At 49.1% G+C, this 24,565-nt stretch overlaps 1 protein-coding gene across 1 annotated transcript in view; it reads right to left on the reverse strand.

Annotated features, from left to right (window-relative positions):
- The window catches only part of CACNA2D4 (calcium voltage-gated channel auxiliary subunit alpha2delta 4), a 111,252-nt gene that overhangs the window by 71,313 nt on the left and 15,374 nt on the right, over window positions 1–24,565 (reverse strand). Inside the window, 13 exon segments of the mRNA XM_055141561.1 lie at window positions 91–136; window positions 2,605–2,672; window positions 4,288–4,349; window positions 12,443–12,514; window positions 13,223–13,309; window positions 16,895–16,969; window positions 17,596–17,676; window positions 18,712–18,789; window positions 20,170–20,303; window positions 21,982–22,060; window positions 23,060–23,173; window positions 23,277–23,366; window positions 24,404–24,478. Of these exon segments, the coding sequence (XP_054997536.1) occupies window positions 91–136; window positions 2,605–2,672; window positions 4,288–4,349; window positions 12,443–12,514; window positions 13,223–13,309; window positions 16,895–16,969; window positions 17,596–17,676; window positions 18,712–18,789; window positions 20,170–20,303; window positions 21,982–22,060; window positions 23,060–23,173; window positions 23,277–23,366; window positions 24,404–24,478 (1,061 nt within the window).

Raw genomic sequence — 24,565 nt, forward strand, 5'->3', positions numbered from 1 at the left:
TCCAAGTGAGTCAGGATTATCCCCCCACGCCCCGCATCATGCCATCACTCTGTCCCCACCTTCTCTTCTCTGGGACGCTTTTCTTCTTACCAGTCCTGAGCCAGAGTGAGGTCCGGGTGAACCAGATCATGGAGCCCTGAAACCAGAGTGCACGCTCAGAACATGCTTACCCACACACCACTGTTGTGGGGAGATGCCCCGGTCACCCACAAGCAACTGCCAGAAAGCTCCCTCAGCCTTAGGCCTGGTTTCTTCTTCCCCCTTCTCCGCTCTGAGTAGGAACTCAACAGATCATGCTGATTATGGCTCTGGTTTCTGGAAAATGCTTTTTCCCATTACCTCATGCTCAAATGCCAGACCTTTAAGGTCTCTCTCATAGCAGTGAGTACTCTGAAACTGGTGGTTTGGGTTTCCCTGGCTTCACTGAACTCAGCTGAGCTCAAGGGCAGTGAGAGAGGAGCCCAGAGGCTCTCTGGGATTTTGTGGGATCTATGCTGCTCAGCATGGCACCTACACTGACCGCATACAATCCTTAGTATGTGTTTGTCAATTGAATAAATGAACGAATAAATGCTCTACTGAGCAACCACTCATTACTTCAAAGTAAACAGCTCTCAACCAAGGGTGATGGAGCAGCCTGGGGGCACTGACCTAACCTAGATACAGGCAATTGGCTAGTCTTTAGTGAATCCATTTGATTCCATGGTTCCAGGTCTCTGGACCACTGGTTGGTTTCACCCCTAAAGTGAGTCAGGGATCGCACCCTCTCTTGACTGCAGTGTAGCCTGGGAGGTTCTGGGGAGAGTAAGAAAGGAAAAACAAGGGAGAAGGCACTGTGGGTGCCTCTTTGGGGGGTGGAGGGGTCCATAGACCACTAAGAAGAGGAGCCTCTAACCTCACTGCACCAGCGGTGGTGGGGCAAACATAGGGTTCTCTGGAAGCACAGAGCAGAGCACTGGACCTGTCATCTGTCTGGGACAGTCTGGGACAGGGCCCGCATCCCACAAGTGCCATCTGGGGCCTGAGGAGTGGCCAGCTTAGCAGAGATGAGGGGGAGGAGCGAGAAGAGAGCCTCTCGGGGGTCCTCCGCACAGGGAAGACTGGGGACTTTATGCACAGGGAGAGCAAAGCAAAGCACTTCAGGCCCATTTGGCGCATCTAGAATGATCCCTTAAAGCATTTCATGTAGGTTTTGGGGCCACACACCCAGTGATGCTAAGGTTTCCTCCTGGCTCTGTGCCCAGGGATCCACCTGGCCAGCCCCTGAACCATATGGGGTGCCACAGATGGAACCTGGGGTGACCACATGGAAAGGAAGCAAATGCTCTACCCACTGTGGTATCTCTCCAGCCCCCATTACACATTCTTACAGTTATGGGGCTGGAGCGATAGCACAGCGGGTAGGGCATTTGCCTTGCATGCGACTGACCTGGGTTCGATTCCTCTGTCCCTCTTAGAGAGCCCGGCAAGCTACCAAGAGTATCTTGCTCACACCGCAGAGCCTGGCAAGCTCCCTGTGGTGCATTTGATATGCCAAAAACAGTGACAACAAGTCTCACTTGGAGTCGTTACTGGTGCCCACTCGAGCAAATCCATGAGCAATGGGATGACAGTGACAGTGACAGAAGGATCTCTCTACAGGAGCTTCAGGGGAAGAAGGAAGCAGGAGGACATTTGAGGCCACTGAGGTTATCAGGAGGGAGGTGATAAGGACAAGGGCAGAGCAGAAAGGTGGAGGTTTAAGGACTGGTAGAGAGGTGTGATAAACTTCTGAACATCACAGCCCGGTTTTGGGGGTAGGACACAGACTTTGCTCTAAGGTCTTGAGGCAGCCACAAGCAGATGGGATTGGAAGATGAGCATCTCGGGTTCCCTCCCCATCTGTTCTCCCTCAAGAACAGGGCTGTGTCCCCGAGTCTGTGATGGGAGACTGTTCAGAAAGAGAGTTCTCCATCTCTGGTCAAGCTGGTCAAGTTATGGCAGGGCCTTTAGGGAGCCCTAACCAATGTGTCACATTCTTATCAGAGGAGAAAACAGAGACACAGGGAGGAGCCAGGCAACGGTGGGGCTCAGAAGGGCAGTTCTGCAGCCACGGCCAGGGAGACTGTGGTCCCTGGGTCTGAAGGATCATGATGGGGTTGGGGACCCTCCCCGGCTTGTGGGGGCTATGTGTGGTGTTTCACACAGCAGGCCCAGCCAACTACGATGGATCAAAGTGAGGAACACACACCTTTGAGCTGTGACCCCAAAGAGCACCCCTAGGGATTGGAGCTATAGCATAGTGGGTAGTGTGTTTGCCTTGCATGTGGCCGGCCTGGGTTCGATTCCCAGCATCCCATACGGTCCCTCAAGAACCACCAGGAGTAATTCTTGAGTGCACGAGTCAGGAGTAACCCCTGTGCATTGCCGGGTGTAGCCCAGAAGAGGCTCTACAAAGAGCACCCCTAGAATCTGACCATGAGCCATTGACGTGCATGTGTAGGCTTGGTTGCGTTTGACTGGAACAACCTAAGCTTCCCGGGCACTCAGACAGGTGTCCCTGCTCAGCCTAACCTCCCACAGCACCCCTCCTTCTCTGAACATCTCTCAGTGCTTGGCACCCACCTTCTTCCACAGACGTGTTCCCCAGGAGGATGTACTCTCCATGACCCTGGGACAGCACCACTCCCAAACTGTGGGCAGAGAAGAAGGTCAGATTTCAGCCTGCACCAGTGATCAGGGCCAGTCCGCATCCTGCATCATGAACACAGGTTGCTGCTGTCTGCTCCGCAGGCCAGCGGCACCACTCATGCCTCCTCTACCCCTGGCTCCACAGTCCTTCTAGAACTGAGACAGCATCACTAGGCACCATTAGCATTTTTTCTCCAAGAGAAAAACCCCACAAATTCTCTAGGCCAAGGGCGTATTCGGAGGGAAAGAAATGCAGAACCCTACCAGTGAAGATTAGACTCAATCAGTAATAATCAGTTCTTATGGACTTCAGAGAGGTAAGTTGAGGATGTTTAAGGAGCTCAAAGAAACAATGTAACATACAACCAATAAAACACAACAAGATATAAGAGTAGAAATGAGAAAACTACAAGCAGAAATGGCTGAACTAAAGAATTTGATAGGCGATATGAAAAACTCACTGGAAAGCCTCAGCAGCAGAGAAATAGCTGAGGACAAAATCAGTGAGCTCCAAGATGAAATGCAGAAAATCTCTAAAGAGCAGCAGAATATGGAAAAAAGACTCAAAATAAACAGCAGACAAGAGGACATGAGAACGATGGCATGAATTAAAGAGGAACAAAATAAGAATCATCGGGTCCCAGAGGAATGCAACCGGATGAAGAAGTAACAGTAAAAACATCATTACTGAGAAGTTTCCAGAGCTAGAGTGCATAGGCACCTAGATTAAGAGACCCAAAGGGTCACAGTTAAAAGAGATACAAATAAAAATATTCCAAGTGCACGCTCAGGGCCTGCCCATGTTCAACATGATAGGTCTTAAGCTTCTGGCACCCATGGAACACAGACACAAGACCCTCCCCCATCCCAAATAGGAGGGTTCACCTGTTCACAATAGGTGAATCATGGGAGACCTATTCTTGCTCTCCTGGTGGAATATTGGTTTTGAACCACTGAATCTTCAGAGAAGCTTTAAATACTGTTAATGCTTGGTGGTACTAGATGTTAAGTACCTTGGTTCAGATGGGGCATGGATATTGGCCACTAGACAAAATTTCTCAGCTAATCTAATGATCACTTCAGGCAGGACCAGGAAGCAGGGAGCACACAGAGAATGAGAAAATTCAGAGATGAGGGTGCTTGCTTCCCTACCCTGGGGAGCTGTATATTAATGCACCAGGAAGGAGCCAAACTGATTAAGCGTGAGCCTTTCATCTCAAAAATAAGGCATGGCTTTACCATCTCAAGTAGAGGTTGTCATGGAGTCTTTAGAAAACCTAAAGATCTCACTGCTATTATTGCCTGCACTTCACACGAGGAACCTAAGGCTTGGGGAGGGGAATGAGGAAGGTCACCAGTGGGGAACCTGGGATTCAAACCAACCTATGTAGTTTACTTCCAGAAGCTGCATTAGAGGTTACACTGGCAATGCAGGTTTAGACACCCCTCCCCTCTCCTTTTTTTTCCGACCTTCCCCTTTTTTCAGTCTTTCTCCACGACCACAAAATTGTCAACTAAATACAAGCAAGTATGTCATTCCGACAGAAAGCTATTCACAATTGTTGGTTTCCAATCCACCCATCCTTCTCCCGGTGCGTACTGCATAGACCCCCTCACCTGAAAGGTGTGTCACTGATGTCTGTAAAGAAGTAGTCATTGGTGAGGAAGAGAACTCTCTTCTGGAAGGGCAGAAAAGAAACAGGGTTTTCTTGCCTCGTCTGATTTGGTGCCAACAAGGCAGAGTCCACATTAGGCCCCACAAACTACAGCCCACTGGGGCTAGGTGGACCCAAGGACCGAGGTCTAGACCTGCGCTGCCTACTAAGGTGACCACAAGTCACATGGCAACCAGCGCCTTGAAATACAGAGCTGAGGGAGTAAATTATTTGAATTTTAGCAAGTGCAAATTTCAAGTTAACCAGAGTGGCTCAAGGATACTAAGCTGGACAGGGCGGTGTAGACAGCAGCTCTAGGATTCTCGGAGACTCATGAGAGGACTGCTAGCTGGTAGGAACACGTTTGCTCTCTTGGAGAATGGGGACACTGTTCCCTCTATGTATCCCTTCCCGGCCATGTGGTTCTTTATAACTTCATTTTCTTCCCAAAGCTGCCATTGCTTTGGTTTAAATTGACTTAGAACAGGTGAGGGATCAGGTAGTAGATCTGGGTGTGGCCTGGGTTGCTCATGAAGCCCGTCTCAGCCACCCTCAAGCTGATTGCTCACTTCCAGACACCCTTATTCTCCTCGGTAGATCAGGATGAACAAGAGCTTGTCGTGCATGAGGCTGCAGAGAGAGGCTGCTGACGAGAGGCTGTCAGTGGTGGGAGAGCAGTAGTGAATAGTGGGGTGCAGGGATTTGCTCTGGTCTAAGAACTTGGGGGGTGGTCTCTGGAGGCAGACAACATCTGTCACGGGGAAGGTCACAGGAAGCTGTTGGCTCAGGAGCTGTATGTGGAGCTTCACCTCTCTCTCTCTTGTCTATTCCCTTTTGAAATTTGTAGCAAAGTGTTGAAAGGATTCAGAGGGAGAGTTGGCCAAGGTTTGTTTCTGCAGGAAATGGACTTGGATGGAAATTGAATGTACAACTCTGGAGCACCCATCTTGTTCCAGGTGAGTCTCCAACCTTTGGGTCTCGTCCTGTCCTTTTCTCCAGGGACCCTCCATGAAAGCAGCTCTTGGGGAGCCAGGAAGTCTCCTTAAGGCATGGGGGTGGTGCAAAAGCTAGTGATAGACTTGAAAGCCCTGTGCTTTGGGGTTGATTGTGGTTGACTTGGACTTGATTGTGGGAACTGGAGATCATCTTATTGTTTGTTCGCCTGTTTTGTTTTGAGTTTACACACAGCGTTGCTCAGGATTTACTCCTGGCTCTGTGCTCAGGGCAGCCACCCCCACCACACTCCCAGTGGGCTCAGGGCTGGGGTGCCAGGGATTGAAACCAGGTCGGCTGTGTGCAAGGCAAACTGTCCTATCATCCTGGCTCTGGAGGCCATCTTTTAAAACTTTTTAATTTTATAATTGAAGGAAAAGGTGAAGTGCATCAGTCTTAAGTATATAATCATCTTTGTTGTGATCAATGTATCAACCTCCTCCATCAGGTTATGGAATTTTGTATCCTTGTTTCTTTCCAGTTGGCACACCCACCAGTGAACTCTGTTCTGAGTTACTATCACTACAGACTGGTTTTGTCCCTTCTTGAAATATATATATAATATATATACACATTTATATATAAACATGTAGATATATAAATATGCATATGTATTTCTCAACATATTTTAAAGAAGTGTCTGTGCTATTGGATTTTACTAGTGCCCCAGTCTGGGTTGGGGTGGAGGAATAGATCAGTAGATCAGTGATTTAAAAAGGTGTCTACGTTACAAGCCTGAGTTTGATCCCCAGTGTCACCCACATGCACAAGACATAGTCCTGGTGGCTCTGCTTTCTGGGACCTCCAGAGCCACAACAGCTTGTGTGATCTTCAGAGAAGAGATGTGTGCAAACACCATGGCTGAGAGACAAATGAGCTCTTGTGGCCAGGAATGAGACCCTGAGGGAGCATGTGTGGAGCACAACACGACTCTCCCCTGCCGTGCCCTCTCCCACCATGAATCTGGCAGCCAGAATGTGTGTGAACACCGTAATTAGAGCGTGCAGGTTTGAGAGCATTCGTGCAAGCAAAACATGGTGGGTGAACTTCAGGGAGCACTGTAGAGAACCGTATGAGCACCACAGCCAAGGTATAACCCCCAGTGAGCACCATGACCAAAGGCATGTGATTCATGTATGTTCATCGCAGCACTGTTTACAATAGCCAGAATCTGGAAAAAACCCGAATGCCCCAGAACGGATGACTGGTTGAGGAAACTTTGGTACATCTATACAATGGAATACTATGCAGCTGTTAGAAAAAAGGAGGTCAAGAATTTTGTAGTCAAGTGGATGGGCATGAAAAGTTTCATGCTGAGTGAAATGAGTCAGAAAGAGAGAGACAGACATAGAAAGATTGCACTCATCTATGGTATATAGAATAACAGAGTGGGAGACTAACACCCAAGAACTGTAGAAATAAGTACCAGGAGGTTGACTCCATGGCTTCGAGGCTGGCCTCACGTTCCGGGGAAAGGTCAACTCAGAGAAGCGATCACCAACTACATTGTAGTCGAAGGCCATGTGGGGGAAGGGAGTTGCGGGCTGAATGAGGGCTAGAGACTGAGCACAGCGGCCACTCAACACCTTTATTGCAAACCACAACAGCTAATTAGAGAGAGAAAACAGAAGGGAATGCCTTGCCACAGTGGCAGGGTGGGGTGGGGGGGAGATGGGATTGGGGAGGGTGGGAGGGACACTGGGTTTACGGGTGGTGGAGAATGGGCACTGGTGAAGGGATGGGTTCCCAAACTTTGTATGAGGGAAGTATAAGCACAAAAGTGTATAAATCTGTAACTGTACCCTCACGGTGATTCTCTAATTAAAAATAAATAAATTTTAAAAAAAAACAAAGGCATGTGATTCCCCCATTCAGTCAACAGCAATATCAAGGGAAAGGGGAGGGGGATGGGGTAGGATACAAGCAGGACCCCAGTATGTGGACATAGGCGTTAGCTCTCACATCCCTCTTGCATGTGCTTTTTATGCTTCCAGCTGGGGGCTGTCATGTGCAAGGCTTAGATATTTTTTGGACCAGTCTTCTTGTGTGGATACGTTTCATTTCTCTAGGAAAATACCCAGGAAAGGAATAGTTTGGCCACATGCTAAATGTATGTTTGTCTGTGGAAAGAACTAACTGCCAAACGTCTCCCCAACATTTATACTGTATTCTTCCACTAGCAATGTGTGCCTTCAAATTTGTCCATATTTTTGCCAGAATTTGGTATGACTGTTTAAAATCTTAGTCATTGTAGAGGGTGTGAAATGGAATCTCTTTGTTGTTTTAATTTGCAGTTTCCTGATGACTAAAGATTCGAACATCTCATATGCTTATTGGTCCTGTGTAAGCCCTCGTTTGTGAAGTGTCTGCTTGAATCTCTTGGCCAATTTTCAGTGGTTGTTAGTCTTTTTGTTAATGATTTGTTTGAGTCCTGGTATATTTTGGGTGTAATCTATGCCTTGCTTTTTTGCTTTTTTTGGGTGGTTTGTGAGGGAACCCTGAGACAATGATGGCGTGAAGCAGATGCTCTGATGGAGGGACTTGATGTTGTGGCATTATATGCTGGCAGGGGACCCAGTCATTGATGGTATTGAAATTCACGTTGCCTCAAATAAAAACACATTTTGGAGGGTTAAAATGAGCCTTTTCTAGATGCCTTTCAGTAGATGTGGGAAAATTAAGAAGAATATTCTTTCAGAAACTATTGTGATAAGCAGAGAAGCATTTCCCCCCTTTACTCTGTTAATATAAACTATGTTGAACATTAAATGTCTTGGGATAATTCTGTTCTGTGTTATTGTTACTGTAAGCCTTATGCTTGCATATATTATAAAACTTAAGATGTCAATTTTTTTTGCTTTTAATAGCTGCGTTTTTGAGAGGCTAAAAGAATGAAGTCCTACGTTAACCCACATATTTTCCATTTCTAGTGCTGCTCATTTCCTTGTGTAGACCCGAGTTTCTTTCCATCTGTGTTATTTTGTCTTCAGCCAGAAGATCTTGCTGAAGCATCTCTTGTGAGAATGTGATGGGGATATAGAACTCTATTTATCTGAAAATGTCCTCATTTCCTTTTCTTTTCTTGTGACTTGATGAGGTCACTAGATATTATTTAGAAGAAATTGAAAGATAAACGTTTGTCGTTTTTTTTCTTCAGAGCAGATAATTTCCATTAACTTGTCTTGAAATGTACTTTTTCCTCCCCCTTCCTCCTCATCTGCTCTTAACCCCTAAAACAAAACTTTCTTTTCAGCTGTTTTATGCTTACATTTCAGAATAGCCATTGGGCTTCTGGGATTTAGGGGTATGGTTTGGAGGACATACACTAACCCTCGACACACCTCCAAAAGCATATATGGAGTACAAAATTGTGCTGGGGATCAAACTCGGAACTTCTGTATGCAAAGCATGCCTCAGTCTGCTGAATTATCACTCTGCTCCTAGGTTTGGCTCTTGTACACCAAATTAGCTAAGCTGGAGCTATAGTTCCTAGACCCCTTTTGGAATTACCAAATTAAAGCTAGTCAAAAGAGAAGTTTGCATGAGATTTGTAGAGCAGGAGTGAAGCAGGGTACAATGCACACATTAAAAAGTGAGTCCAGGTGCCGGTCCTTTCTCCCAACACCCCCCCACCCGCCCCTACAAGACCCTGACTTGCCGCCCACGAACAAGCCCTCTGGCTGCTGATCGAGCTGCTTATCGGCCGTGATCCCAGAGACTCAGAAACAAAGCTCAGAACACAGCGGTTTTGGGCAGAAACCCCTCCAGATTTCATTACTAAAACTTCAGAATTCCAAAACTGTGCAGCCGCAATAGTGGCTGCACATCCTCATAATCATAATTATTCATAATCAGCAATAGCAAACAAATTGTCTAATGTTGCCTTTTTGGCAGGTCTGAGTGTTGGGGTAAAATGCCAAATAATAATGGTGGGTTTGGTGTCGAAATGTTGAGTGGCATCAAAGTAGAGAGAGAGTAATGAGGAAATCGTGTGCCACACAGGTAGGGGGAAGGTGTGCGATGGGGGGGGAGATACTGGGGTTTTTGGTGGTGGAAAATGTGTACTGATGAAGGGTCAGGTGTTTCATCGTTGTATGACCGAGACTTAAACCGAAAACTTTGTAACTGCTCTCATAGTGTTTCAAAAGAAAAAAAACAAAACAGTGAGTCCAAGGACCTAAGCAACAATACAGTAGGGAGGGCATTTGTCTTGCATATGGCCAACCCAGATTTGATCCCCAGCATCCCATATGGTCCCCGAGCATCACCAGGAGTAATTCCTGAGTGCAGAGCCAGAGCCCCTGAGCATTGCCGGGTGTGACCCACAAAAAGCAAAAAAAAAAAAAGAAAAGTGAGTCCAGATATCAGGCACTGTCATAACTTGCCCTGATCTGTCTGTTATGCTCATGGGCTAGGGCAGCATCTAGCGTCAAGGCAATTGCAGCCTGTATTGCACCTCCTTCTTGTGTTTCTTTGAGATCTGGGACCCAATAAGTATGAGGTTCCATGGGAAAGGGTCTGTCTTCTTCTGTAGGTTGATCTTCATCATTGTGGGGAGCAGGAGTGAGAAAAAGACATAAGTTTTAGTTTCTTCTGATGGCTTACAGCTCATTCTTGTTGACTGATCCTAGATCACAATTGCATTTCTTCCCTGCTATTGACATTGCTGGTTTTAAACTCACCACCAGATGAAGAGATGCCAGCTTTTCATAGAAGTTTTAAAAGTACTTCCTTAACTGCTACATTTATAAGGTCTACCTTAGATCAAGATCCTTTGTTCACATCACTTGCTGTTTTTCCAATTTTTTAAAAATTACACCTTAACAAACTCACTGCTGAGATATCTCCATCGATTCATTCATTATGACTATATTTTCCTTTAATTCTTTGTGCAGATGTATCACATCTGTGTTAAACTCCTAATTCTGACAACTAGTCTCTGTGTCAACTCTGACTTTTCTTTCTCTCATTCGTATGTGCCACATTTTCTTGTTTCTTTAACGTGATCTATCATTTTTCTTGCATGCTGACTATGGTGAATGACAGGGGTACATACTTTGGCTGTCCCTGAACTGCTGACTTTTATTTTAATTAGCAGATAAATGGCAGATCACCTTGAACCGTTGGAACTTTGGATTCACTTTTTCCTTCCCTTTAGGGTTCATCTCCTTCCATTTTGTCTTTGGGTCTGATGAGAATCCCTTGGTCTTAGCCTTGGTCCTTACTCTAAGGAATAGCTCTTCTCTGCTTTCTGAGGAAATCCTGAGCTGCGTATGAAATCATTCCTCTGGGTGTAACTCAGTCTTGACTCCAGTTGCTGCAATCTTTGTTCTTGTTTTCAACTTCTCTACTGCTTTCCACCAGAGTGTTCAGGATCCTCCATGTGTAGGAGCACGATGGGAGTCAGCTGTGACTTTCAGAGCAGCTGGCACACCTGTGAGGCCCAGCTTACCTGTGGCTCTCCTGCCGCCCGGACATCTCCCCTCCTTTTCAACACACCTTGATTGAAAATTCTGCTCTCTGATACTCCGAGATGCCGACTACAACTTTCTGCTCAAATTCTCGTGATTTCTTTCCAAGCCAACTGGGATGTGCACTTCATGGGGGAGCAGAGACCTACCAATGTATATGTCACCCGATAAGTTCTCTAGATTCAAGGGTTCATTTTCAAGGGTCTGTAAAAGCTGGTTTTTAATATTTTGTCCAGAGCAGTAGTGGATCAGTTGCATTAGCAGTGCTAGCAGTAGTAGTGGACAGCAATGGACATTTCCCAAGGATGGACAGTCTTAGGAAGCATTGAGATGGATTTGAGATGTGCAAAACAAGCGTGAAAAACATTGGAGTACCGGAGGAAGGACGGGAGGGAAGACTACTCCACCTGTTTCCTAATCCTGCTAAATTCCACGGAGAATAGTGTTTCTCAAATCGTTTTACAGCATGTGTGCATGACATTTTTCATCAGAGCAGGAAATGCTCTCCATTATGTGCTATGACATGGCCGGACTAAGGCTGCGCTCCCTCGAACACAAGTGCTAGAGTATTATTAGGATCAGGGTGGAGATACACGACAGAGACTTCTACATTGCCGGGTCAGGAGTGTTGAGACCAGTGTTCTGACATCACGGATATTACTAAGTCTCCCTTCTCAGCCCAGGGATACTGGTCCCAGTGACAATTGGTCTCTGTGTCTACCAGGAACACGATGACCTGCTTTTCCTTCTCGATGCTTTCTTGTTTGGCTTCCACGGAGGTCGTGTTTGTGGAAGATCTTGGGCCTAATTGTTGCAGACAGATGCCTGTGTTCTTTTAGCTGACGCAGATGGGCAGCAGGAGGAGGTGGGGGTGGCTGTGCGGGAGGAGGTGACATTTGTAAATATGTCAAGGGACAATGAAAAATTCAGTGAAAAGACATCGAAATCTTTTAAATGATAGGAGGGAAGAATCTTTTATAAATGATGTGTGGGTCTGTGAAGATGGTGGTGGTGTCAGTGAGGGTAAATCTTCTTTTCTTTTTTTTTTTTTTAAAGATTGATTCTTGATTTGGTGTGGTTACCGTAGATGGCAAACAGTCGAAGGGAAAACAATTTTCAAAATTTCCCCTCAGTTTCACAAGAGCTGCTAACAATGTGAAGAGTTAACTGTCATACCCCTCTTGCTACCATAAATACCCAACAGGCAGTAAAGGGTAGCAGCTGGAGAGGTAAATGACTTAAGCCGACTGCCCTGGTCATCAGGCTCTACAAGAGCAAGCCCTGACATGCCGGATAGTTCCTTGGCTGACTGCTTCTCTGGGCCTGATGCACACGTGCCTCTACTCTCTACTCAGCCCTTCGGGCTACAGCAAGCATTTTATTTATTTATTTATTTTTGCTTTTTATGTTATACCCGGTAATGCACAGGGATTAATCCTGACTCATGCACTCAGGAATAACTCCTGGTGGTGCTCTGGGATGCTGGGGATTGAACCTGGGTTGGCCGAGTGCAAGGCAAATGCCCTACCTGCTGTGCTACCACTCCAGTACTGTACAGCAAACACTTTAAATTCAACTAGTCCCTCACCATCACCTGAACCTTAATTAGCTGTGATGCTGTCTCCCTGAGAACAGACCCCGGCTTTTACTTACCCCTTGGTCCAATGGAACCTTCACGTCCATAGAGAGAGAACCTGTTTCCCTATTGATCATGGCAGTTCTCAGCTTGAAGAGGAAAGATATTAGTATTGGTGGGGCTGGAGAAGATAGTCCATTTGGTTAGGGGCTCATCCTGTATGACCATGCAGACTTAGTCCTTGACACCACTTAGGGTTCCCTTAGCACTTGCCAGTGTGATGACTGGACACAGGGCAGGAAGTAATCCCTTAGCTTGGCTGGGTGTGGCACCAACCCCCGCCCACCCTCACAATAGAACAAAACAAAGAAGAAAAACAACACAACAATGATAACAGTGTTAGTTCTTGATTTGTCTCACATTTGAATGCTACTGCCTAAATTGGAGGCAATGTCTAGGAAAAACTTTGGTTTTCTCCTTTTTTTCTGAGCAGAATATGGGAAAAGTTCATAGACCCAATTCTCAGTTCTATTTAGCATAAAATTCTACTCATTCATCAAGATAATGCTACAGAGTGGACTGATCCATGAGGGCATCCAATGTCATTTCCCTGAGCTATAATTTCCTTGGGGATAAGGTACTGAAACTCAAAGCCAGACTCAACATCACCACAATCCAATTCTGCAATCAATAGATCTGATCTCAGTAATGTTTGCAAACCAGGAACACACTGTCATGCATTTCAAGTCATTGAGAGATTTGCCCTTCGCAGAAATTCTTCTGCCTTGGAGCAGATCTCAGTGCATTGGCTGTAGAGCTAAAACAGCTCCTTTTCCCCCCACTTTCCCCCAACTCACGATTTCACCTCGGTCTTCCCACTCTACTTCTGAGAGATCCACGCTGTTGTAGTTTGGTTTGGGGATCAGTTTGTTCCCCTCCTTGTACTGGGGTGAGCGGGTCGGAAAGAAAGCATATAAATCTGAGGTTAACCTCTATTACATCTCCTGTAGAAAGTCTTTTGGGCATATAGAGGCAATCAAAGAATCGCAGTGACTCTTCAAGGTTATCTAGACCTAACTTCCACCCAACACAGAACTTCCTTTGACAACCGTTGTAGCAGAGAGTCTTCTGGCCTCTGACTGAATATCTCCCACAATATGTGACTCCCTGTTTTTGTGTCAGCTTGTCATAGTTTTGGATGACTCGTATTGTTAGAAAGTTCTTCCTCGCACAGAGCTGAAATCTGTCGCCCTGTAACTTCTCCTGTCAGTCTTTGCCTTCCCCCTGGAGCTATGCAGAAAGTTTCTAACTGACAACCCTTGAGATTTTTGAAGACACTCGTCACTTCTGACACTTCACTGCTTTGAGCATTCCCTATTTGCCCGTGCCTCAATTCCCTCTGAATACATGCTGTTTGATCAATACCACTCCTTCACCAGCGTGCAGGGCACGAAGCCAAGGTTTCAGATAGGGTCAGGCCAGTGTGGTGGGGGATGTGACTGATAGTCCAGTCTGCCGAAATCCCCTTGGCCCTTCTCTTGGGGTGCACCATTCAACGACATCTCCATAACCTTACATCAAGCATTGTCTATTGGGCAAACTAGCCCTGCACTTTGGATGGGCTTCATCTTATTAGCTTCTGGGCATTGTTGGAGAAGAATGTTTTCTGAATACTAATCATCTCCCTTAATGTGTTAGCTACACCTCCCAGACTCTTGGAGCATCTGCCTTCTGTGTTTTCATCTTGTTAATAGGATTTTTGATGGGATAGAGACCAGGACAGATAGATTTTTTCAGTGTTTAATAAAGACCTCCTGCTCTGAAAGAGAGCCATTAATCAACACTCTTTGAAGGTTATTATCTGGTCCTGACTTGTCTCTCTCTTTCTGATACCAAGACAGATATTGCCTAGTTATCTGTCATTAGACCTTCCTAGATTTATGTTAGTAGCCCTTTCAAGGAAAGGAAAGAGCTTTATCATTTGTAAAAATTAAGAACCAACCAGACGGGCTGCTTTGAGCTGAATGAGGCCTCCAAGGTGAGGCGTGGATGATTAAAATTCTCAATCATCAAGCATCTTTCCTCTGCCAGGATTTTTTCAAGAAAGCATTCTGCTGTTCCTTGCTTACTGAAGGGGGTCTGTAGACTGATATCACACCAGCTTCATTCCCCTTCATTCTCATTTCACCTCACCAAGTTTGGAGGAAGTTCCCATTCTTGGCCATATTGTCACTCAGGAATGCAACACCGCCCTGCCATCTTTCACATTCAAGTTGGATGCCACAGTCCTATCCTAATCTTTGAAGTTTCCCAAGAATGCACCTTGACTATGCATATTAAAACCATAATTTGACCTGCAATTCTAATTCTTTGTTACTTTTTTTTTGATATAGAAAGATTTCAGTTCTATTGTATGATTCTGGACTCCTTTTGTTTGTTTTTGTGCTACACCTGGCAGTGTTCAGGGCTTACTCCTGGCTTTGTGCTCAGAGATCACTCCTAGTTGGCTCAGGGGCCAATACAGGGTGCTGGGGATCAAACCTGTGTTGGCTGTGTTCAAGGCAAACACCCTACCCACTATATTATCACTCCAGCTCCCTGAATAGTTTTTGATGTATTCCTGGACATCCCCCCCAACCCCACCAATTTTTTCTTCCTTAACTTTTTTTTTCATTTTTTGGCTACCCCCAGTTGTGCTTAGGGCTTACTATTAGTTCTGTACTCAGGGATCACTCCTGGTGAGCTTGGGGGAAGATACAGGGTATCAGGGATTGAAACCAGGTCAATTGTGTGCAAGGCAAATGATTTACCCACTGATTGTCACTCTGGCCCTTCTATTTTTCTTTTAAAAACTAACATTTGTCTCCTCAGTATCATAAATTGATAATGTTTCCTTACCTTTCCATGACCTTTATCATGCAATATTGTTCTCAGATAGTCTCATTTGTATGAATCTATTAGTGTACTATAGTTAGTTCCTTGTAGACTATAAATTTCTGTTCTTTTAAACATGTGTGGTGGCCAGCACCGAAAGAGGTGCTGTGGGGTGGCACTGGGCCACCAGGGTCACACTTGAGCCTCTTGTGGGGAAGCTACCACATAAGACACATCTCAGCCCCTCTTTACAAACCCCTACTTCTTGCATACTTCAGAGCACTGTAAAGTCAGCACACAGTAGGTTCACGCATAAATTGATTGGTTGAAATTTTATATTCATCCATATTATGTAAAGGGTGATGGGTGGGTTTTTGGATCACTGCCACTTAATTCTACAAGTCAGTTCTTGAGTCAACATGTTGAAGTAATGATGATATCCACAGTGAGTCGCTGAGTGGCCACTGGGACAGATTCATTATCATTATGAGTTTATAGGTTTGCCCAGCAGAGTCTCATCAGGGAAGACTCCGGTGTGTCCTTGTCTTTCTCTAATCAGATGTCTCATGAGTAGTACCTGAACCCAGGGGAACAGATGTGGGTGGGTGAGCTCTTCAGTGGACCTTGGGCAAGGGTCCCCTCCATTAACTTTGGGAAAGGTGCTCTTGGTATGGGTTAGCCTCAGCAGTAATGCTCAAATGGTAGAGGGGAAGGCAGTTTCCTCTAGGCCTCAATGGCTCTTTCCACTCTGCCACAACAACTACACCAAGAGGTCCCAGGAGTGTCCTGACCAGAGGCAGTAGGAGGCTCTAAATTTGCAGACAGAACTTCTATTGATCGATTGGTTTAATTTACTGAATTGCCATGGATTGCAGAGTTACTTAGTTATCCATGACTGTGTTTCAGACATGCAATGTTGAAGCACCCACCACTTTGCCAGTGTCCACTTCCCTCCAATACTGTCTCTAGTTTTCCCCAAAACCCTAGCCTGCCTCTATGGCAGACACTTTATTCTTTTTCTTTTTCCTTTCAAGCACTGCGGTTGGCAATACTGTTACTGAAATGGTATCAAGCACATCACTTTACCTCCTTTCGACACCAGTTCTCATCCAGAGTTATCACTTCCCTCTATCATTGTCTTAGTGGTCTCTTCCTGTCCTATACCCTCCCCATGCCCACTGTTACAAGCTTCCAACTGAGGACCAGTTATCCTCCCTTCATTTATATTGTCTTTGGGCATTACTTACTCCCTTACTTACTTGTTTCTAAATAACAGAACTTTTAGACCAAATAATATCCCTTCCTTTCTTGACCAATGGTTGGTCAACAGATGTATGTGAGAATGCCCCTGGCTCCTTCATCAGGAAGAGGCAGGGGCACTCAGGGATAAATCCCAAGAAAAATTCTGGTAGCCCTGGGATCCGCTGCTCTCAACTTTTAGGGGTGGGGACTGGAGGGTCTTCCTGTCATTTTTATTGTTTGCCCCATGGATGCACTCCTGAATTTTTCAGGTGCCACAGACTCTAAGAGCAAAGGATGTTGGTGGCTGGGAGAGCGTTGCCCGTCACTCCTGCTTGCTGAGTTCAGTTTTCATCCCAAGGCAATAATAATGAAACAATAATAAAGACAATAATAAAAATAATGTCTTTACCTACCAGGGGTCGAAGATCAGGATGTGAGAGGATGTAGCCATTGTTGGTGTTCAGAAAGGCATATCCGTGTACTCCAAGCTGCCAGAGACAGGCGTAATCATGGCTCAGAGCTCTTTGTGTTGGAGTCAGGAAGGAGATGGTAAAGTGGGGAGATGGCTTGTGGGGGTAAAATTTTCTAAAAAAGGATACAGTAGTGCCAGCACGATGCCTCCAGCATCGATGTTGAATTCTGGTCCACATTTGATTACTCATGGCAACCATAACAACAACCATCCCAGTCTATTTCCGGCCATGTCTTTGGGATAGAACCTCATGGTGTCCCCCCACCTCCACCCGCCAACTGCCTGGTATGGAGGGTGGAGTGAGGAACGGAGGCACCAGGAAGGGAAAACTGAGGGACAGACAAGTGAGATCTGGTGGTGACAGAGTTCTCTGGGGACAGGGAAGTCTCCTTTCCTCTCTGGACATGGCACTGCTATCTGCAGAGGTTCCTACTTCTGGCCAAATGGAGGATAGAATGTTCTAGAAATTCCCTCACTAGAGCCCTTCCAAACAGTGAGGCTAAGTATAGTTCATCTGGAAGGTTGGTGGGTGGCCTATTTTACCCGATATCCACAAGGTTGTTGGCGCAGGAACAGAGCAGCTGACTACCCCAAGGTTTTGGAGTGTCTGTGATCCCCACTTAGGACCTGGCCCAGGCTCACCTTGTACCGGGGCGCCAGCTTCATCAGCTCCCTCAGGGCCACGTCAGAGCCCACCACACCCAGGAGGATGCCGTGGGATCGCTGGGGAGATAAAGCACCAAGGTCAGGGCAGAGCTGGCTTCTGCTGTGTCTGGAAAATTGTCCAGAGCCAGGAGGAGAAAACCACCCAGGCCTTCCTAGACAGGCTCTGCTGAACAGTTAGAGTTTAGTCTGATCTCCCAGAATAAAAACCCAGAACAGCCCTCAGGAGTGATTGCCATTGTTGTGAAGGTGAATGTCCAGTATTAATAGGTAAGTTGAAATATGTACATGAAATGCAAAGTTGAGTGGAATACTAATCCTCATAGCAGAGAATAAAGTATTTTATCTAAGGGAGCCTAATCCATGGATGCTCTGAACACACAAGAACTTGCCAATGAGATTGAGGACAGAAGGTTCTAGAATTTCCCTCACCAGAGGCAGTTGAAGTCCCTCCAGATAGGTTAGGTATCTTCTTTTGGGAAGTCTATCAGGTGGCTTCTGTCAGGGTTACTACGGGGTTACTACGGTATCCCCAAGGCTGTGGTCACAAGGACAGAGCAGCTACCCCAAGCTACCCCAAGCTGAACAGGCTCACTGGGGGAACTGTGAGAAGTCTGGACCCCAGTACTCACCCCCTACCATTTCGTTCATAGGTAGACTCTTACCCACTGCTGGCCCCTCTTAGCCAAGATACTGTGATACAGTGAGCTGTGCACAGAGCCCAGGATCTGCCCTCCCTAAGTGGCTTCAGCTCCCAGCCTGGTTAAGAACATTGGTCTGGGCCTGGGGACGTTGTTCAGTGGTAGAGCATACACCATGCATGGGTGATGCTTTGGGTTCCATTCATGTCCCTTGGGAAGGGAAGAGAAAGGAACGGAAGGGAAGAGAAAGGAAAGGGAGGGAAGAGAAGGGAAAGGAAGGGGAGGGGAGGGAAGGGAGAAGAAGGGAAGAGGAGGGGAGGGAAGGGGATGGGAGAGAAGGGATGGGCAATGCAAGGCAAAGGAAGGGGGAAAAGGGAAGGAAGCAAACCATTGACCTCTAGCTACCAACCCTGGTTCCAAGCCCTGTCACAGCTTCTTCAGCATGGCCACTCACCGTTTCGTTCTTTTTACTGAAGACAGGCATGGCCACGGTGGTGAGAAGCATAGGACTCTGTGCCTGCGAGGTGGAGAGCTGTCAGGGAGCAAACGCAGAGAACAGAAGCCTCAGAGTCCACAGTGAGGCTCTGAATCACCAGCATCAGCTACTCGGGGGGAGGAGGTGATCCCAAATGCGGCCACAGGAGAGCGGGAAGGAATGCTGGACGAGAAGGTGGGCCAGAGCGATGGCTCTTAGCCAGAACTGAGCCAGGGTGAGCCTCAGCCCAGCTCCCAAGGCCTCTCGTCTCAGCTGCTAACGATGATGGGTTCAAACTGAGGAACAGGCCCAGCCTGCGCTGGAATCAGAGGTAAAACGTGTCAAGAGTGTTTCAGGAACCTCTGCTCTGGACCTGCCCAATCTGGTTCAGGAGAGCAGGACAGTGCCACATACAGTCTGGTCACCTGAGGGTGTGGAAGAGGAGCTGGACCTTGAGGCAGTGGAACAAGTTATAGTACAGTGGGGAGGGCACTTGCCTTGCACATGACCAACCCAGGTTTGACCAGAATGATCACTTGGACCGAGTATGGCCTGAGACTCTGATGGAACAGGAAGTTCTGAGTTGACTTTGGCCTGCGACCTGCCACCCTCATTTACTCGAGGAAAATAAACTTTCTTTTTTCCTCCCTCCCTCCCTCCCTCCCTCCCTCCCTCCCTCCCTCCCTCCCTCCCTCTCTCCCTCCCTCCCTCCCTCCCTTCCTCCCTCCCTCCCTTCCTTCCTTCCTTCCTTCCTTCCTTCCTTCCTTCCTTCCTTCCTTCCTTCCTTCCTTCCTTCCTTCCTTCCTTCCTTCCTTCCTTCCTTCCTTCCTTCCTCTCTTTCTCCACACTGCTCAGGGATAACTCCTTGCTCTGCATGCCACTTGGGGTACCAGAGATCAAAACTGGGTTGGATTCTTGCAAGGCAATCCCCTACCTAATATACTGTCACTGCAACCCCAAATAAACCCTCTTTAACACAAGCCTCTAATTCCAGGTGTCTCTTAATCTCAGCTTGATCCCCTGAGGCAGGAGGCTGTGTGTGGAATCTGATTTTATTCCCTTCCCTGCTGTCCCCAGAACATCTTCTGTGACAGCTCCCATCTGCGCCTGGTACTCTGCAGTACCTCGTCTGTCCTCCGAGACCCAGGAGGGAAGGTCCCAGGGGGCCCCTAGTCTCTTGACCGCCCAGCTGGATTATTTTCTCCTTGCTAAGTGGGGAGGGAGTGTGACAGCGGGAAGGAGGGAAGCCTGAGAGGGTGGCGGCTGGCTCAGCCTGTGGGGGGGGCGGTCACGGGAACCTCTCCTCAGGGGGTCTGGTTCCGGAGGGGCAGCATGCAGCTGGGGGGAGGGGGGTGGTCCTCATCCCTTTAGTGCCTCCTGACTCCCCGCCATTTACTCCTGGGCTCCCTAGTCAGGAGCAAGCGGGCCTGCACCCACCTTCCTGTCCATGTAGGCTTCGGTCCAGGTGATGTCGTGGTCATGGTTGATGACCATGGGGCGGCTGAGCACGTGCAGGTACTCCATCACGCTCTCCTGGGCGTCGGCCAGCGTGGAGATCTGTGTGTAGTAGCCTGGAGGGGGGGAGGCTGGTGTGGTTGTGGCACGCTGGGGGTCCATCCTGCAGTGCCCCCCAGCCCCTAGCTGCCGAGAGTGCACACAGGCCCATGCACACAGGTCCCAGAGAATCACTCCCTTTCCAGGGGACCGTGGGAAGCTACGTGCGGGTGGGGCGTCTGAAGGTCCCGTCCCCGCCTCGACGCGGGAAACTGCACGGGACTGTTGCAGAGCCGCCCAGGGGCAGTGAGCTTCGCCTTCCCACAGGCCTGCTGCGCTCGATCTCTCTCCTGCCTCACGGCCGCAGTCAAGCACAGACCGACTGGCAAAGCCGGTGGCACGCGCTCACTCTCGGGTCTGCTTTCAGGACCGAGGCTGAGTGGGGGGGCCCGGGCCCTCTCCTGCACCCCTCCTTTCCTGGAGCATCACCTGTCCTCAGTTTACTGCAGGGCTGCGCCGGCCTCTGTTGCAGCCCATGCTAGTGGAAAGAGCAAGTCATTTCAGCCCAGACTCGGCACCTCCCGCAAGCCGCTCACCCCACACTCCCCGACACGGAGCAGCTTTCAGCTCCCAGCTGCCTCTGCCTCAGTCCCTCGGACCCTGCTCTTCTTCCTACCCATCATGTTTAAGTTTACACAACCGTTCTTCCAGGAGGCCTTCCCTACTAAGCCCCACTCACATGGGAACGGCAGCGTCCCCGCTGAGCCCTGCACAGCCTCCCGCTCCAGTGCTCTATTTGGGTTAAATTATCATTCACAGCTCGTCCCAATGGGCAGAAGGAACAGCAAGACTGAGCCTCCTGGAAACAACACCGGCGCACAGTAGATGCCCAGTAGATTTGGGTCGGCTTTGGAGGGCCCAAGTGGGCAGCACAGAGAGACAAGGACAAGTTTACCCAAGAAACACTACTCTAAGGGACCTTTGCTTTTTCTCTTAGAATGAGAGGTGGGCGTGGGAGGCAGAACCTGAGTAGGGGGGGGGGGGACTCCCATTTCCCTTCCTGCACTCTGCCTTGACTGTGGATCAGAAGAGGCTTTATACTGAAATCTCTCTTCTGCCAACACTGGATTGAACCTCCATGTCTCATTTTAGATGCCTCAGTGACTCTGGGGGCGTCGTCAAGCCTGCACACAAAGCCGTAGAGCACAGTCTATATTTCAGCTGTTGTTTTTCCAAAGGAGCCAGTACGAAAATAATAGTTAGAAATGATCACTCTGGACAAGAACTGAGTGTTGAAAGTAGGTGAAGGAATATACATGATCACCATTCAGTATCTGTATTACAGATCATAATGCCAGAGAGAGAGAGAGAGAGAGAGAGAGAGAGAGATAGAGAGAGACAGAGACAGAGACAGAGAGAAGAGAGGGAGACAGAGACAGAGAGAGACAGAGAAGATGGGAGTGGGGGAGGAAATTGCCTGCCATAGAGATATGTGGGGGTGGGGGTCAGGGAGGAAACTGGGGACATTGGTAGAAATGTACACTAGTGAAGGGATTGGTGTTGGAACATTTTATGACTAAAATCCAATCATGAACAATTTGGTACTTTGTATCTCACTGTGATTGAAAAAAATAAAGCTAAAAACAAACAAAAAAAGAAGGGGCAGAGACTGTCATTGTCCCCCCCGCCTTGCTCCCTGCATAGCTGCACCCTATGGCCAGGGGCTCCCCCAGGCCAGGGGCTCCCGCCACTTGCCTTTGTTGTTGCACGCGATCCACTTCATGCGGTCGGCAAACGTCACTTCCCTCCCAATGAGATAGGTGAAGACCCGGACCTGCCTCAAGACACAGGGCGGGGAGGGACTCAGCAGCCTGACTTCCTGGTCACGTGTGGTGTCTCAGGAAATGTGGGGGCTCCAGTGTTCTCGAGTTGGCCCCTTTGGATCAGAGAGGTCTGCAGGACTCACTGGGGGCCGTGGCGGAGGTGCGGGGGGCAAGGACAATTTCATGTCTCCAAATGCGATTCTGGTCTCAGACCCTGGGTGTTTGGCTCTCAGTCCTGCGTGGCTGGAGTCAAGGGGACTCTGGAACCTGGGCCACGGGAAAATGCCCCAAGGGTACCCTTAGGTTTAGGAGGGGACAGTGTGTCCCAAGCGGGACTCCGGGTGCCCCTGGGGCTACTCCCTGCTGTCCTTGACCGCCCAGCCAGCAATGGGCCTGAGCAAATGGTGACACTGCAGTCCCCCAGGGCTAGACCTGGCAGTACCCAGTACCCAGGTGGTCTCTGTGTCTGTGCATCTGAGGGGGAAGGAGCTGGGGGTGGACGCACGCAGGGTCTGTGCCCTGACCCTGTACTCTCTCACTGTCTTCCCAGCCCCCAGGCAGAGCATGTTAAACTCAGGACAGACCTGGGTTGTTGTTGTTGTTGTTGTTATTTTCTGTTTGGGAGGCCACATTTGGCGGTGCTCAGAGCTTAACCTGGATCTATGTTCAGGGTTCAGGGGGAACCGGATGAGATGCAATAATCGAACCTAAGTCGACTGCACGCAAGGCAAGTGCCTTACAAGCAGTAGTAAGGCTCCAGCGCCACGTCTGGGTTCTTTCTCTTCTTCTTCTTTTTTGATTTTTTTGGCCACACCTGGCAATGTTTAGGGGTTCATCCTGAGTCTGCTCTCAGGAATGACTCCTAGCATTGCTTGGGGGGGCCCTAGGGGATTCCGGGGCTCGCACCTGCGTTGGCAGTGTGCGAAGCAAATCCCCTCCCCGCTGTGCTCTCACTCTGGCCTTCTCCCCACCTCTGCAGCAGGAGAGCCGGGCCCCGCCCGTGCCCAGACCTTGCGTTCGGGCCAGTTACACTCCTCCAGCACGCGCTCATAGTCCTCCACCGCCCCGTCGGTGATCAGCATCACGGCCTGGTTGCACAGACTCCCCTGCTGCTCCTCCTGGAACTGTGTGGGAGAGGAGCGGGGACCACGGCATCAAGGCGCGCCCCTGCCCTGTCTCCGAGCTGCTGCGCCTGCCCACGGAGCCCCACCCTCCTCAGCCCTGCACCTGCTTCAGGATCTTGAAGGCCTCGCTCAGGGCGCGGTTCACGATGCCCACGCCTTTCACCATCAGCCCCTCCACCAGCTGTTTGAAATGCTGTCGGGGGTGCGAGAGCGAGAGGAGGGTCAGAGTGGCGCCTGGAGCCCCGTGGCCCTTCTTCACTTTGGAGGCTCCTGAGCCCCACTTGTCTGGAATTCCGGACGATGCGAGCATGTGAGCACGGGACCTGCCACTTCCGTGCCGGCCCCCCGAACAGAGGTGTCTCAAATACCCGCACTTCAAGCTGAGGCATGGTGAGCCTGTCACCATCCTCACTCAGCAGAGATTCTGCGGGAGAGATCACGGACAGCTCCAGGGCCCCAGGGAGCAGGGAGGCCGGGCGCAAGCAGCGCTAGACCCTGAGCCCACCTTGCAGAAGACAGGTCTGCAACATAAAAACGTACCCTTGAACAGACAAGCAAAAAACATGGGCTAGGGAGATGGATCAAGGGGTCTAAGCGTGTGTTTGGCATGTGGGAGGCCACCCCCCAGCTTCACAGGGTCCCCTGCATCCCACTGGGCTTATCCCCCGAGCATGCTGGGTGTTGACCCATAAACAAGATAGCAGGGCGCGAGGCTAGACTGCACGCTTCAAGTTCATTCCCACCACCTGCTCCTTCAAACAATGAACTGGGAGCAGCCCCGGAAGGCTGCTGGGTGTGGCCCCCACACCAACCAAAGGACAAAACCGAGCCACAACCTCTCCCTTTGGGCCTTTGAAAAGGCGGGAGGACAGGGCTGTCCCCAGGACATTTAAATCGCTCCGGGCAAGAAGCCCCTCACAGGCTGCTGAGTGGAAGGACCAGTGGGGGACAGGAAGGGGAAGCTGAGCAGCCCGTCCCGCATCAGCGCGAGTGTGCCCTGCCTCCCACTCCAGAACACAGGGCGGTCAGGGGCGAGCTAGAGGGTGCTGGGGCTGCAGCCTCACTGCGCTGCGCCAGGCCCCGCCGCCAGGCCCCGCCTCCTTGCCGGCGTTGTGGGAGCCACTTTGCATCAGGCCTCCATGCCCCCCCCCCCCCCCCGCCCCAACCCGCTCCCCACACAGCCTGCCACACCTGAGCAGGGCTCTGAGCACCGCCTCGGGGGACACTTACCTCCCGGTTGTCCCGGTCGGCCTGTACGAGGATGCCTTTGAAACAGGGCTCGATGTAGTAGATGTAATCGTTGTACTGCAAGGGTGGGGCAGACAGGTCCGTTTTAAAGTCAGGGGCTAATTCTAACACTCAGGCAATGCCAAGGGTGACTGGGGCTGGGGT

The sequence above is a fragment of the Sorex araneus genome, chromosome 6 (assembly GCF_027595985.1).
Source record: "Sorex araneus isolate mSorAra2 chromosome 6, mSorAra2.pri, whole genome shotgun sequence".
Lineage (NCBI taxonomy): Eukaryota > Metazoa > Chordata > Mammalia > Eulipotyphla > Soricidae > Sorex > Sorex araneus.